Consider the following 13,650-nt stretch of genomic DNA (forward strand, 5'->3'; position numbering starts at 1 on the left):
CACACACACTTTATTTTATTCTTAGGCTCATTCATGAACATGCAGATCAATCTGCACGGTGTAATGAAAGCATATTTATTTTCCTTAAATGATGTTCATTTATAATTTTTCACTCTTGTGCAAAAATGCAAAAATATCATACAGATTAGCATTGTCTCTCTCTAAAAAAATTCTTGTTTATGTTTTCATTTTTTTTATCATTTACAAATAAATTATGAAATATAGTTCATTCACAAATTGGAAATAATTATAATGTTTTTACAACAAGGCATTGCTGAGGTTTTGAATTGTGGTATTTTTGAAGCCATTGTCTTTCAAAACAAAGACATCAGTAGGTTATTGTTACTTCTTGATATTTGTACTTTTGATTATTTATATGAAATATATCATTACAAATCTAACACTCATGCTAGTCAAATAGTGGTTTTGTAGAATATGAATCTGCTTATTCCTCTTTTTTTTTTTTTTTCCTGAAAAGTCTTTACAACAATCTGGAAATTCTGCTAAAATTACTGCATTACTGAAGGCTTCACCCAATAAAAAAGCTGAAGAAATAAATGAGGCAAAACTGTGGGAGAATAATTACAGTGGGTGCTCAAGAGAGATAACAGCAAATGCAAGAACTGTTTTAATTTTATCTCCTAGTCCTTTGGTATTTCCTTTCCTCATGAAAATCCTAAAAAATGTTCAGTTCTTTAAAACATTGATTATACTCTTCCATTAAATATCAGTTGTGGTCCTCCATTGCTCATGTTGTCTGTCATTTCCTGTTAGAAAAAAATAAGATGAATTAGTTAAAGTTTACTTCCAGAGTAAGATACTGATTTGGTTAATGAATTTCCAAAACAAATTTCAAGCCACTGAACAACTTGTTGAGTTTTAGGGAAGGACAAGGATTGATATTGTTGTTGCATTTGAGAAAATGAAATTTCATGGCATCTTGGAGCGCATGAAAATGCTGAAATGATAGTCTGTTAGACCAAAGTCTTCTACACACAAAAACAGTTTAATCTGTCCCCAGTGCCCTGAGTCTCTCCTTTTGTTCCTCAACTTTATTTTGGAAATACCTCACCTAGAAACTAGATGATTAAGCCTATGCACATTGCATATTGCATAGGCTTCTCTGCTGAGCATATCAACAAAGTGCCAACATATTCTAGGGGTTACCTTATTCTATAGAAAAATTGGTAGCCTTTTAGGCCCACAAGGCAATCATTGCTTATATGTAATGGTGGGTTACTAATAAATCACAATAATTGGTTTTCATGACACTATCAATGCTACAGTGAAAAAAAAAACAACCAACCAAACAGTAAAACCTCAACATGTTTTTTAAGGGATCAATTACTAAGATGTTAATAAGGAAAACTACATGGAAGGCAAACGAAATTTAGATATAAAGGATGAACTAACATAAGTTCCATTTGCAATTTTAGAAAATGTTAATTTAAAAAAAAATTAGATGTTTCGAATTCATATGTTTATTGAACAGTAAAATCTTCCCTAAACATTAAAGAAATATGAGGAGATATGAAGCCCATTCCCATTTATAATATTAGTACACCATATTATAAAGAATATTTAGGCAAAAAATATCTAAAATAATTTTACACTTGAACAAGCCTATTTGCAAAATATATAGTAAATAAAATTCAAATCAAAATTATTTGCTCATTTATCTCAAGCCCATCAGTTTATATCTAATTGCTATTTGGGTGAATTGAAATTCACCATTTAAATTCACCTTTTAAGTACATTAAAAGTTAACGTACTTGCTTTTGTAAACTTTAGAAATTCTTCCAAATATTTATTTGAAAAGTAAAAAGGTATCCATGACTTATTCTGAATCTCTTCTCTTTGAAAATTCAATATAGGGATGAAATAGAATAAAGATTCATGCTTCTTGTATTGGGTGGTTTGGAAAGTTATTTAGGAGGATACAGGAAGGACCGGAAGGTAGGAACTGACCTGGTTTTTAGAACTTTGCTTTTGAAAATTTTGTTGTCTTTTAAAGATTTGGTAGAGTTCCTTCCAAGAAAATTCTGAGAAAAGAGACAATATGCATTGGAGACTTAACCTCTTCTTACATCAAGATTTGTCTCTCTTTGCAAAGTGCCTGGCTCCTTCCAGGCCCTAGGGAGTTGTCTTAACCTGGGTATCCAATGTGCCTCCTCAGTAAGGTGCCAGGGAATTACAAGGTAATAAGCCTAGAAACTCAAACTCTTTGGAGGTAAAGACTGAGGGAAAGTGAAGGTCCTTTGGTGCCAGCAACCTGCTTTGGTGGCCTGGCGATGGTTCAGTCTATCTGAGTGGATGGCTTTGCTAGACATGTACATGGTACAAGTAAGTGTGGAAATGCGGTGGAATTGTTGCCCTGAGGTTAAGTTTATAGATAAGAAGCCTGATTTGAGGCTTCACTCATGAACTCACTGTGGGTGGCGAGATAAGATAGAAATGATTCTTCAAAAATGATCTGTGACAGAATTTACTCATTCAGCTTTCTCTATTCCTTCTATTAGTACAAAAACAATTTCCTAATGAATTTATAGAAGTAAGATTCTTAGGTACTTGTTCTCTTAAAGTGAATTTGCATTCAAAAAGTTGCTTCAGGGGCACCTAAGTCAGTTAAAGGGCCAAATCCTGGTTTTGGTTCAGGTCATGATCTCATGGTTTGTGAGATCAAGTTCCATGTCAGACTCCATGCTGACAGCACAGAGCCTGCTTGGAATTCTCTCTCTCCCACTCTCTCTGCCCCTCCCCTGCTCAGGTATGCACATTCTCTCTCTAAAAATAAATCAAATTTTTAAAAAATTGGCTTAAAACCCATAAAAATTAATCTAATGTATAATATTTTATTTCAGGGTGAAGAAAAAATCCAGCGTTTAAAAATCTTACAAAAGAATGGAGTTTTTTCTAACTAAATTCATACTAGTATGGACAAAGTAAAATCACTGATAAGAGAATACAGCATAAATTAGGTTTAAAAATTTTTTTTTTTAACATTTATTTATTTTTGAGACACAGAGAGATAGAGCATGAACAGGGGAGGGTCAGAGAGAGGGAGACACAGAATCCGAAACAGGCTCCAGGCTCTGAGCTGTCAGCACAGAGCCCGACGCGGGGCTCGAACTCACAGCCCTCATGGACCGCGAGATCATGACCTGAGCCGAAGTCGGCCGCTCAACCGACTGAGCCACCCAGGTGCCCCTAGGTTTTAAATGTATTAGCATCTTCAGTTTATTTGCAAATAGGCATGTCCAACTTAACACAAAGAATATACTCTAAATTTGGGCAGGATCAAATGGGACTATTTGCAAATGGATAAACTTTCTGCAATGGGGCCAAAGTATCTGTGTAGCTTTCTACATTTCCAATTATATTGCTTAATCAAGGCAAGAATGGTGGGTGACTACGTTATTTTTAGCAACCAAAAATACAGGAAATAAATTTGAAATGTATCACATCAGATAATTTTATGAAAAGATGGCTTTCATACAGCATTTTTACTCTATTAGTGTCAAACTTAGGTTACCTGCTCATGTAGTTTTGGCACAAGGGAGATATAGTTTGTCTTTATCAGAGTCACCTATTATTAAAAACAAAACTCTGGTCTGTGAATGATGGTATTGAGTCAGAATCATGATGTAGCAGAAAATAAAGAAGTCATGAATCATCCAAACAGAAATGTGTTTGGATGCTTATAGGAGGCTGAATATTTTAAATACTCAACCAAGTTTCAAGCTGCAAGACTCTGCCATGTAGGTTCATGTTGCGTCCTTAAAGTAGTTCTCATGAAAGCAATACTTTGAGGAACAACAGACATTACAGCAGACTGATCTGCTGACATCATGGCTTCCTAGAAGAGGCGTTGCTTCCTGCAGTGACATTACAACATGGTAACTCCCTAAAAATCAGCGTACCTTGTAGGTAACTCTGGTGTCGGGGGCACCACCGGGCAGCTGGGCAAGTCGGTTATTTCAATAGCCCTCAATCTCTAATATAAATATAACAATCATATAATAAATATTGCACATATACACAAAACAAACTAAAGCACACTAGTATACAAATAGAGAACAAAAGAGCCACTATCCAAATATATAATGATAATCTATTTTTAACAACCCATTTCTTTAAATTACCAGTCCTGCTATTTGTACTATAAAATTCTTTTCAAAAACATGTGTACATCTGTTTAAAATTGCTTTTTCCACGGAACAATTTAAGAATGAATATCTAATATCTACTCCCCTTATTTGAATGTATTGACTGCATACAAAATGGAAATGCATAAAACTATAGAACAAATATTTTTTTCTTCAAGATAACATTATAAAGGAATATGCAGTAGTAACTCTTGCTACTCTTTCTTCTATCCTGTGATCATGCAGTTTTATTTCCATGATACCAAGTGAAATACGATGTGGCCATTATCTTAGCAAGTTTATTTTACAGATCTTTTATCTTTTCCTTCAGAGGTCAAGTAACAGGAACTGAATTAAGAAATATGTGCAAAATGTAACAGAAACACAGACAGCTCACTATTTGTGCTTTAAGCAATAAGTATTGTTTCCGGTATAAATGGGTTTCATGAAACAATTATGCAAGAATATTACTTAAAATACAGGCAAAGCTACCCAAATATGCATGAAGTTTAGATGAGAATTTAGTGAAGCTTTATGTGGATTGTAATACGGGCACTGATAGGCAAGGCTTTTTGTGGCCTTATTAAAAGGTCCTTTTATGCTCGAGAATCTAATTTACATAATCAAATGCATCTACTTACAAGCACAAGAGGTGAGCTAGAAAGGGGAATTCATCAGATTTCTGAAACTGGCATTATTGAGTTGCAAGTGTATTTAGTTTATGTGCTTTTCCTCAGTACAATACATACAAATCCATATTTATAAGGCATTCAATATTTTATGAAATGCTATTTTAGGAACGGTGTTTTTATATAGATAGCTATGAGATTGAAAATAGGTGTACCCAAAATAGCAGAGAAAAAAACAATAAAAATTTTCTACTCCTAGTCCAATAGGGCCAAACTTTTATAAAATCCCAATTCCTCAAATTCTCATCTAAGCTGCAAATTGGTTCACCAAGGTTTGACGACAGTCTTCATCCCACGCTCGCAGTGAGCAGAAAAGGTACAAAACTCACTTTCTCGGCCATTTCATGAGAGTGGTGCAGCGAATGCTCCCTTTCAGAGAACATCCTCCTCTGCTCGTAGCTGGCTAGTCGACACGTGAGCCAGGAAGACAGGGTGCAGCCACCAATCCCAATGCACGCGAGAGACATGGAGGCGAGATGCAGAGGATAGAGGGAAGAGGTCTTCTTTGTCACTGCCCGCAGGAACTGAAAGTTCAGGATGCCCCCAATGAGTCCACAGATGCAGCAGGCAGAAAAAAGGATCATCTGATAGGAAGAAGGAAGAGAGTGTCAAAGATGAGGAAGCAAAGCCAACCTAACACAGCGCCCCATCCTGCCGCACTTCCCGGAAGACTGAGCTACAATAAAGAGAAAGTGCTTTGGGTCTTAGAGGACGAGAGCCATAGTTTCACCAAGTTCCCATGCAACCCAACTCAGGGAAGAGAGTGAAGACCAGTGTTTCAGAATTAATAGCTGACTGTGTAAAGGCCGGGGATATATCTTTTTGAAAACCCTGAAGTAAGCAAAATTTGTCTTCAAGGTCGATTCAGATTTAAGTATTTACTATCTATCATGTGCTAGGAACTTGAGCAGGTATCATCTCAATTAACCCACCCAGCAAACCTCTGAGAGAAATCGTGATATATACTTTGGAAAATGGTGAACAGGCAAAACTCAAGGTTAGGTAGGGACTGAATCCAGATTTTCTGACTCTAAATCCAGTTTCACTATGTTAATCCCCCTAAAATATCCAAATATCTTCTCATTGAATTGTCATTAGTTCCAACAAACTTCAAATGTTTATACTGCTCTAGCTAAGTAAGCTTAGAGAATATAGTTAACCTGTTTTCTTCATTTATATGAGTTTCATTGTGTATCTGTTTCCCCCATAGCATAGGTTAGGGACTCCCTGTGAACTGGTCCTTTATACTGCAAATCTTTTTTAAATCTGTGGCACCACAATGAAGAATACACAATATACATTCCAAAAATACTATCTGGTTGTTTTGGGGAAACACAGGATGTGGCTTTACTTTTGATCTCATTATTGGTTTGATTTGGGTCTCTATAAAGAGAGCTGGTGGGGGTGGATGGTATTCAACCTAAATGTTACATAAATATGTAACTGAATATTGAATATTCCAAAAGCTTCAACGTGGGGGTTTTTTTGTTTGTTTGTTTTTGTATTTGTATTCTCTAAGTTCCCCTATGGGCTTCCTTTATACTTTAGAGTGCGATACTAATATAATTATTTAAACTTATTTCCATTTTTGTCCAGAACACGGTCTCTACTCCAGTTGCCTCTCTTGCCAGTCATATAGCTTGTTCATTCCCGCCTCAGTGATATTTCCCATTTCCTGGAAATTAGTTTGCTTTTTTCTTGGATTGCTAGATGGAAGACTCAAATCTAGCCTTACCTTCTTCAGAAAGCCTTCCTGGATTTACTGACTTCCTTTGGCATAATTCCATAGGACAAACAGTTATTTAACTTAATTTAGCATTTAATTTTACATTATTAGGAATCGTTTGCTGTCGACAATTAGTTGACTTTAGCGAGCATTTATTGAGTACCTGGCATCTGTTAGGCCCTGAGTGAGGCAGCTGTTGGCATTACAAAAAATAATAGCTCATAGTTGTTGTCCTTGAGTACACAGCAGTCTTGTGTGAGAGAAGATCCAACATTTCAACATGGCATAGCAGATATTAAGAAAGAGGGATGAATTGGTTGCCCTTAGAGTAGGATGGAGGAGAATTTAGCATAACCAAGGGTTTCAGACAAGGCTTCCTGATAACATGTCATCTAAACTAAGTGCATGCCACTCCCAGAAAAGGGTAAGGCCGTGGATGTATGAAATAGCATAATGAAATAGGATGGTGGGCAGAAAGAATACCAAGTAGTTCGTTTTGTTTCTCTCACTTAATTCAGCATCCTAATTGTGTCCATCTCACAATATTTATTACCAAGCCTAAAAATCCAATGATGGGTGACTGTATCTTTTTATAGTTAATTAAATATAATACTGAATATCAATTACCAAATAACTGAATCATCCAAAGTGGGAACCTGTAGCTCCTAGTTTCACATAGAATCAATATACTACCTTTTAAAGGATATTCAGGTGGCATGCAGTTTCTTGGGAAATATTTTGGTGTTTACATATTCTCAGAAAACATGGAAAGATGTGACATTCAGAAAACATGGAAAGATGTGATGAACTACTATTAATTAAGAAAGTTAATGACAAATTATTTGGCTATCATAAGAACACAATGTATCTCTCCTAATATTATTCTTATTCATTCTTTAAAGGCATGCTACTTCATTTAACATATGCAAACAGAACATTCTCACCTAGGTATTAAAATGTTAAAATCTATACCCACATTTAAAACCATATATGAGGTTTGAATTTCACCAGACTACAGAATTTAGACTCTAGAGATACTTGGAGTGGAGAAATTACCATGCACTTTGAAGGGTGAGAATCCTTGATAGCTAAATGTCATCAATGGGAATATCAGAGGGTGAAAGAAGTTAAAGTGAATGGTAGTTTCTAAAAAGTTTAGCACTTATGATTTTTTTCTTTTATAACTCTTAAGAGAATTAGAAAGACAGAAAAAAGACACTAGTGCCTTTAAAAAAATCTCTTCCCTCCCCTTCTCCTATGACTGAATATTTGTGTCCCTCTAAATACAAATGTTGAAGCCTAAACCCCAATACTATGGTATTTGCAGATGTGATTTTTGGAAGACAATTAGGTCAGGAGAATAGAGCCGTCATAAATGGGGTCAGTGCCTTTGTAAGAGAGACTTTTAGAGACCTCTCTTTTTCCTTTTGCCACATGAGATCACAGTCAAAAATTTACAACCTGGAAGAGAACCTTACCAGAACCCAACTACACAGGGACCCTAATTGAGGTCCAGCCTCCAGCACTGTGTGAAATGAATTTCTGTTGTTGATAAGCCACCCAGTATATCCTTCTTTGTTAATAGCCCAAATGGATGAAGACATCTCCCCTGCCTTCCCTCACCCCTCTTCCTTTTCTCCTTCTCTGACTCTCCCTGTTTTCCCCTCCCTCTCTCATTCTTTCCTTGCCTTTCCTTCCTTCCTTCCTTCCTTCCTCCCTCCCTCCCTCCCTCCCTCCCTTCCTTCCTCTCTTTCCCTCTCTCTCTCTTTCTTCTAAGTTCTAAGAAATTGTTCTTATATGGCTATAAAGACAGTAGTAAAATAAAAGCATACAAAGAATGAAGGCCAAGTCTAAAAAGTGATGGAAGAATCATAGATGAAAATTAAGAGCCTCCAAAAATTTGTACGTAAAGGTTTCCCTTTATATGATTTTAAAAAATTATACCTCGTATGTCTAAAGCAATGGGTGCTTCATTTTTTTTTTTGTCACAGTAGAATTTTCACAAAAAAAGATATGATTGAAAAAGTAGTTAAACAAAAATAGCTGTAATACTCCTATCCCTGTCCTCCTCAGATAACTGGCCTCCCCCTGGAAAACTCTTTTTAGGCTCAAAGCCCACTTTGTAAGGTCCAAGCATAGTATTAATTTTTCCAACTTAGAAAGGTCTATGATCTTTCCCATTGCACATGATAAAATAAACAACACTGTTTCTTTCTTTTGAACTCTCAAAAAAACATCATGGAGGGATGTGGGGAATCCACACTTCAGCATATAGAAATTGTCCTCCAGCCATTATCAGAGTTAACTGGGTGAATGTCTTACAACCCGGAAAGTCGTGATAGTACCGTAAAACATCTGAAAACACTTACAATTACATTCACAGTAATAAAATAAAATTAAATAAAAAAATCATTGGGAATTAACTGTAACTATAACAACACAGCTGTTTTGCTGCATTGCAAAATTAACTTCACAGTCAAAGCCAGTAATCTGTAGGCCCAGTTCCACATTTAAACAGTTAAATTTCCCATGAACTCAAGCCATGTCTTTTTTAGCTTACTGAAGGATTCATGTGTGTCTGGGAGTCTATAAACTGGAAAAGTGGAGATTGTCAACCACAGCAGTCATTATGGGTTGCATATTCATGCATTTAAAGAGTATATCAAAGCTTTTCTTTCTTTTTCTTTTGTCATAGTCTGTAATAATCTTGATGGGTTTTGTTTTGTTTTTTGTTGTTGGGTTTTTTTTTGTTTTTTTGCAAATGAAAAAGCCAGTATTTATTTGTCAGTCTTCTTTTCATCCTAAATGAGTAACATTCATTATGTGAAAGTTGGCTTCTCATCATTTCCATTTTTGGGTTCCAACATTTCAAATACGTCAATGCACGATACAAACAAGGCAGAAACTTACGACAAGTCCAGATTTTTTTTTGGCGCACAATATTCCACATATGCCACAAAGAAGAAACTGAAAAGGAAAAGAATAACAATTATTCCACATTCAAAGATAAGAAGACCTCTAGTTTTTAGCTTATAGCTCACTCATGACACTTGTTCCAGGGAAGCTTGAAAATGTTATATTCCCATCAAAAGCTGGAAAGAAAAATGCCTCATTCTAGAATAGTAAGAGATAAAAATGCAAACTTCAATGAAAATTTGTTCTTTGTAAGGTTGATATAAGTAATTGTGGGACTTGAGCAAACCAGAATCAGTTTTACACCAGGCAAAATTAGGAAGTAAATAAATTTAGCGTTTTGTTATTCCTGTTTTCTTTCACTGTCTTCTTATCCCTTTCTATTTTCTCAGGGAGAGAAGTGGTATGATACATTCATTCATAATAGATTTCTAAGCAATTAGAAATCAATGAGCTTTACTACAGGTAGTGAATCTCACACAAATAAAAAATAAGGCATCAGACAGGGAGATGTTTTTCTTTAGAGACATTCTTTGTATCTCTCAAACTATGTCAGTAAAATGGTAACTTCCTTCCTCATTCTATCAGAAATACTGTCCTTGTGGGTATGTTGGAAGAACTCAAGGAGAATATTGGTGGCATGTAATTTCTTGTAAATGAGCATATTGGTGACATAGTTGCTTTGCAAAAGCAGCTGCATGAAATCGTCTACCAGTGACACACTATTAGATATTTTGGTTATTGGAAAACAGCAAATCATTTAAATTGTTTAAAAATATTTAGAGCCATTTCAAGATATATTTACACATACATCTGGCTAGAAGAAAACCATATAAATAAAATAATACATTCATTAACAAATAATAAGCCTGTTAAGGGCTTTCAGACTAGCAAAGAAAGCTTTGAATGCTGTTAAGGTTTTCCTTCTGATTTTCTTTTACATTTTTCTATCTCAAGCCTGAACTAATAACATAAGTGGTTTTAAATGAGTGTTTCACACAGGGGTAGATTTTTAAATATACACATAAAAATATTCTACTAATTATCTGAAATCAATCATATGCTTGTGAGAAACACCAACAAAATTTGATAAAGAAATAATGAGTAAGGGAAGTTTCCCTTTTCAGGGAACTTTCTATATAGGGGAACAAAATGATTATAAAGCAGGCAATGATGCAGCAAGACAGATCAGGGAACACAAGGATATGCTATAATTTGCTTCTTATATAGATTATCTTTCAAATTAATGGGAAAAAGATCAAGATCCAATGGGATTAGGATAGTTCATTAACTGTCCTTAACATCATACACCAAAATGTCTAGGAAATGGTTTGAATATTTAAGTGTATAAAAAAAAGTATAGTAACATTTAACAAAGTCAAATATTTATATAATTTTGGAGGAGAGGGAAAGATTCACTAAACATAACAGCAAAGTCACAGACCAAAAGGGAAAATACTTATAAATATTAATACATAAAATTATTTTTTGATAGTAAAAAAATAACATATCTCTCAAAGGCATAAAACAGATTGGGATTATATTTAGAAAGCATATGAAAGACAAAGGGTTAATATACTATATAAATTGAGCTAATAAAATAATTTTAATACCATAAAATCATGAGAAGATAAAAGCTCAGAACTTCATAAAACTTAAATACTTGTATACTTTTCAGAAATTTTAAAAAGCTACTTTTGAGTAACCATTTGTCACCCCCCTTTGTGTCCTGGGTCTAGATGAACTTGTCCTCATGTGGACTCTTTCTAAGTGATGACCCCATCTCACGTCTATCAAGGCTGGCTCAAGCCATTCCAGATTTGGACTAGTTCTGTACCTCTCAGTGCTTCCAAGCTTCAGTTCAAAGCCTCAACATGCCCTTTTCCTTGCTTGCCTGACTAACCCATTACTCACCCTGAAAGTCCATTCACCCAGAACTCATTCTTGAAATAATATGAAAGCAGTGGAGTTTTGTGTTCCTTGGATCTCTTCTGAAATCTATAAACATTGCCATTATTTATTCACAGCCAAGCCTGAGGGGACCTCAGGAGCTTAGGCAGAGCTCTCCATCCCAGCAACTTGGTTAGAAGATCTGGGTGGCACGAGTGCCTGGGTGGTTCAGTAGGTTAAGTGTCAGACTTCGGCTCTGGTCCTGATCTCACAGTTCCTGAGTTTGAGCCCCGCATCAAGGTCTGTGTTGACAGCTCAGAGCCTGGAGCCTGCTTTGGATTCTGTGTCTCCCTTTCTCTCTGCCCCTCCCACATTCACAATTGGTCTATCTCTTTCTATCTCAAAAATAAACATTAAAAATATTTTTTTAAAGAAGATCCAGGTGGCAATAAAATCGCTTCCTTCTATCGTCCACTAAGAAAAGGAAGTTCAGGGCTGGGGAGGGGAAAGGTAGAGTTATGAGGTGAGCCAAACAATATTTTCCACTCTCAATCAGGGGTGGAGTGTAAATACTTCTCAATAGTCACATCTGTCAGGGTATCCAAAATTCACATTCCCTGGAGGAAACCTGGAATCTGAGGGAAAAAACTAACCCATGTAATGGGCAGTATATAAAAATCATGGAATTTCTAAGGAGGATTTAAAGGATTTTAGCTGAAATTTAGCCATCACAGTTTGTAAAAAGTATAAAGGAAGCACAAAAAAAGCAGTATATGATCTTTTATTTCACTGGCTATCTGCACTCCAAGTCAGAGCACTGGAAGGGATCTTAAAAGATGACTTAATTCAGCCCTTGCAGTTTGCATGTCGGGGAATTAGAGGTCTAGACAGGCTTAGCAACTTGCTCAATGTCACTCATCAAGGTCACAAATCACACTTGTAATATTCTTAACTTCTTTAAGTTAATTTCTAAAAATGGAATGCTTTTCAAAAGGATTTTTCAGTGCTAGTACGTGTACATTATGTCCAACCAGAAGTGTTCAATGAACATCTGGTCATCTATAATGCTTGTTTCCCCCTGCCATTGTTAATTTTTGGTGTAATAAAAATGATCTCAAGATGAATCAATTGTATTACAGTCCAAAGTTAAGTGTACCTTATTATACAGAGAATTTGTTATTTTTCAAAATACTCTTTGTGCTCAATAGAACTTTATTAAGAATGCAAAGCACTTGTCCGACATGAAACGAGTGAAAAAATAGTTTTATTAAAAAAAGTAAAAATGATGGCTGGAAACATATCTAAATTAGATATGAAATTTTACGTGAGAAAATATAATTTTATTTCTGAGAAGATGGGCTGTTTAAATCTAGGGAGAATCATTTGCTTTGCTCTTACTATGAAATTACATAAATGAAGTGATCTACTGATAGGAAGTGCCACTATGTAATGAAACCAGTTAGCCCTCCAAAGGGAATTCATTTGATTCCAATTTAGATTACATTTAATAGATAACTAGAGTTGTGACTCACTGTAGGATAAAATGGAGCAATTATGGAAATAGCATCCTATATTTTGAGTGGACTTTCTTAATGGAATGCCCATGGAGGCTTGTGCTTTTGCTTAAGATGTAGAAAGAACAACGATGCCATTTCCACTTAAACAATAAGAGAAAGCAGAAAACTATAGATTGATAACTTTGAAAGCCCATCAGAATGTCGAGGTCCAGGGCAGTGGAATAACTGCAATTAAAGAGGTAGAAGGCCCTAGAAGAAAACTCTGGATACACAAACTGTGCCATTTGTTACAGAGATAGGAGGAGGGGACATGGATTGTCACGTAAGTAGGTGTGGGGAGAGGGAGGTTGGTGGTGCCAAGTTCTGTTCTGTCCTTAGGCCTTCTTATGAAGCAAATGCTTTGAGCCCCTAGCAAAGGGGTAGCAAAGCCTATCATTTCCAGGGTATATGCAAATGTGGATGGCAACTGTAACTACAGGAAAAGTAGAAAAAGATATCTGCACCAAAGATAACTAACAGCCTAAAAGAATATTAAGATAAAAATACAAGATTTTGAAAAAAAGAACATTTGAACTTTGAGCTGTATGTATAGTCAAACTCCATTCCCACAAGAGATTACAAAAAAGACAGGAGTATTTGGGCAAAAGTACTGTGGTGGGCTGAATTATGGCTCTCCAAAGATATGTGTGTCCTACTCCCCAGAATCCACGAATGTTATCTTGTATGGTAAAAAAAAAAAAAAAAAAAAAAAAAAAAAAAAAAAAAAAAAA

General features: G+C 35.6%; 1 protein-coding gene across 3 annotated transcripts in view; it reads right to left on the minus strand.

Moving 5' to 3' along the window:
• Positions 1–241: 241 nt before the first annotated feature.
• TMEM196 (transmembrane protein 196) overlaps positions 242–13,650 on the minus strand; it is a 50,466-nt gene continuing 37,057 nt past the window's right edge. Inside the window, exons 2-5 of one of the 3 annotated variants that reach the window (XM_049641595.1) lie at positions 9,471–9,527; positions 5,164–5,418; positions 3,921–3,994; positions 242–767 (exon numbers count right to left, since the gene is read on the minus strand). In XM_049641595.1, the coding sequence (XP_049497552.1) occupies positions 761–767; positions 3,921–3,994; positions 5,164–5,418; positions 9,471–9,527 (393 nt within the window). In that variant the 3' untranslated portion in view covers positions 242–760. Of the gene's footprint in view, positions 768–1,968; positions 2,043–2,430; positions 2,645–3,920; positions 3,995–5,163; positions 5,419–9,470; positions 9,528–13,650 lie in introns of those variants that run through there. The other 2 variants (XR_007460026.1, XM_049641594.1) reach the window with 2 other exon arrangements.

This window comes from Panthera uncia, chromosome A2 (assembly GCF_023721935.1).
Source record: "Panthera uncia isolate 11264 chromosome A2, Puncia_PCG_1.0, whole genome shotgun sequence".
Taxonomy (NCBI): domain Eukaryota; kingdom Metazoa; phylum Chordata; class Mammalia; order Carnivora; family Felidae; genus Panthera; species Panthera uncia.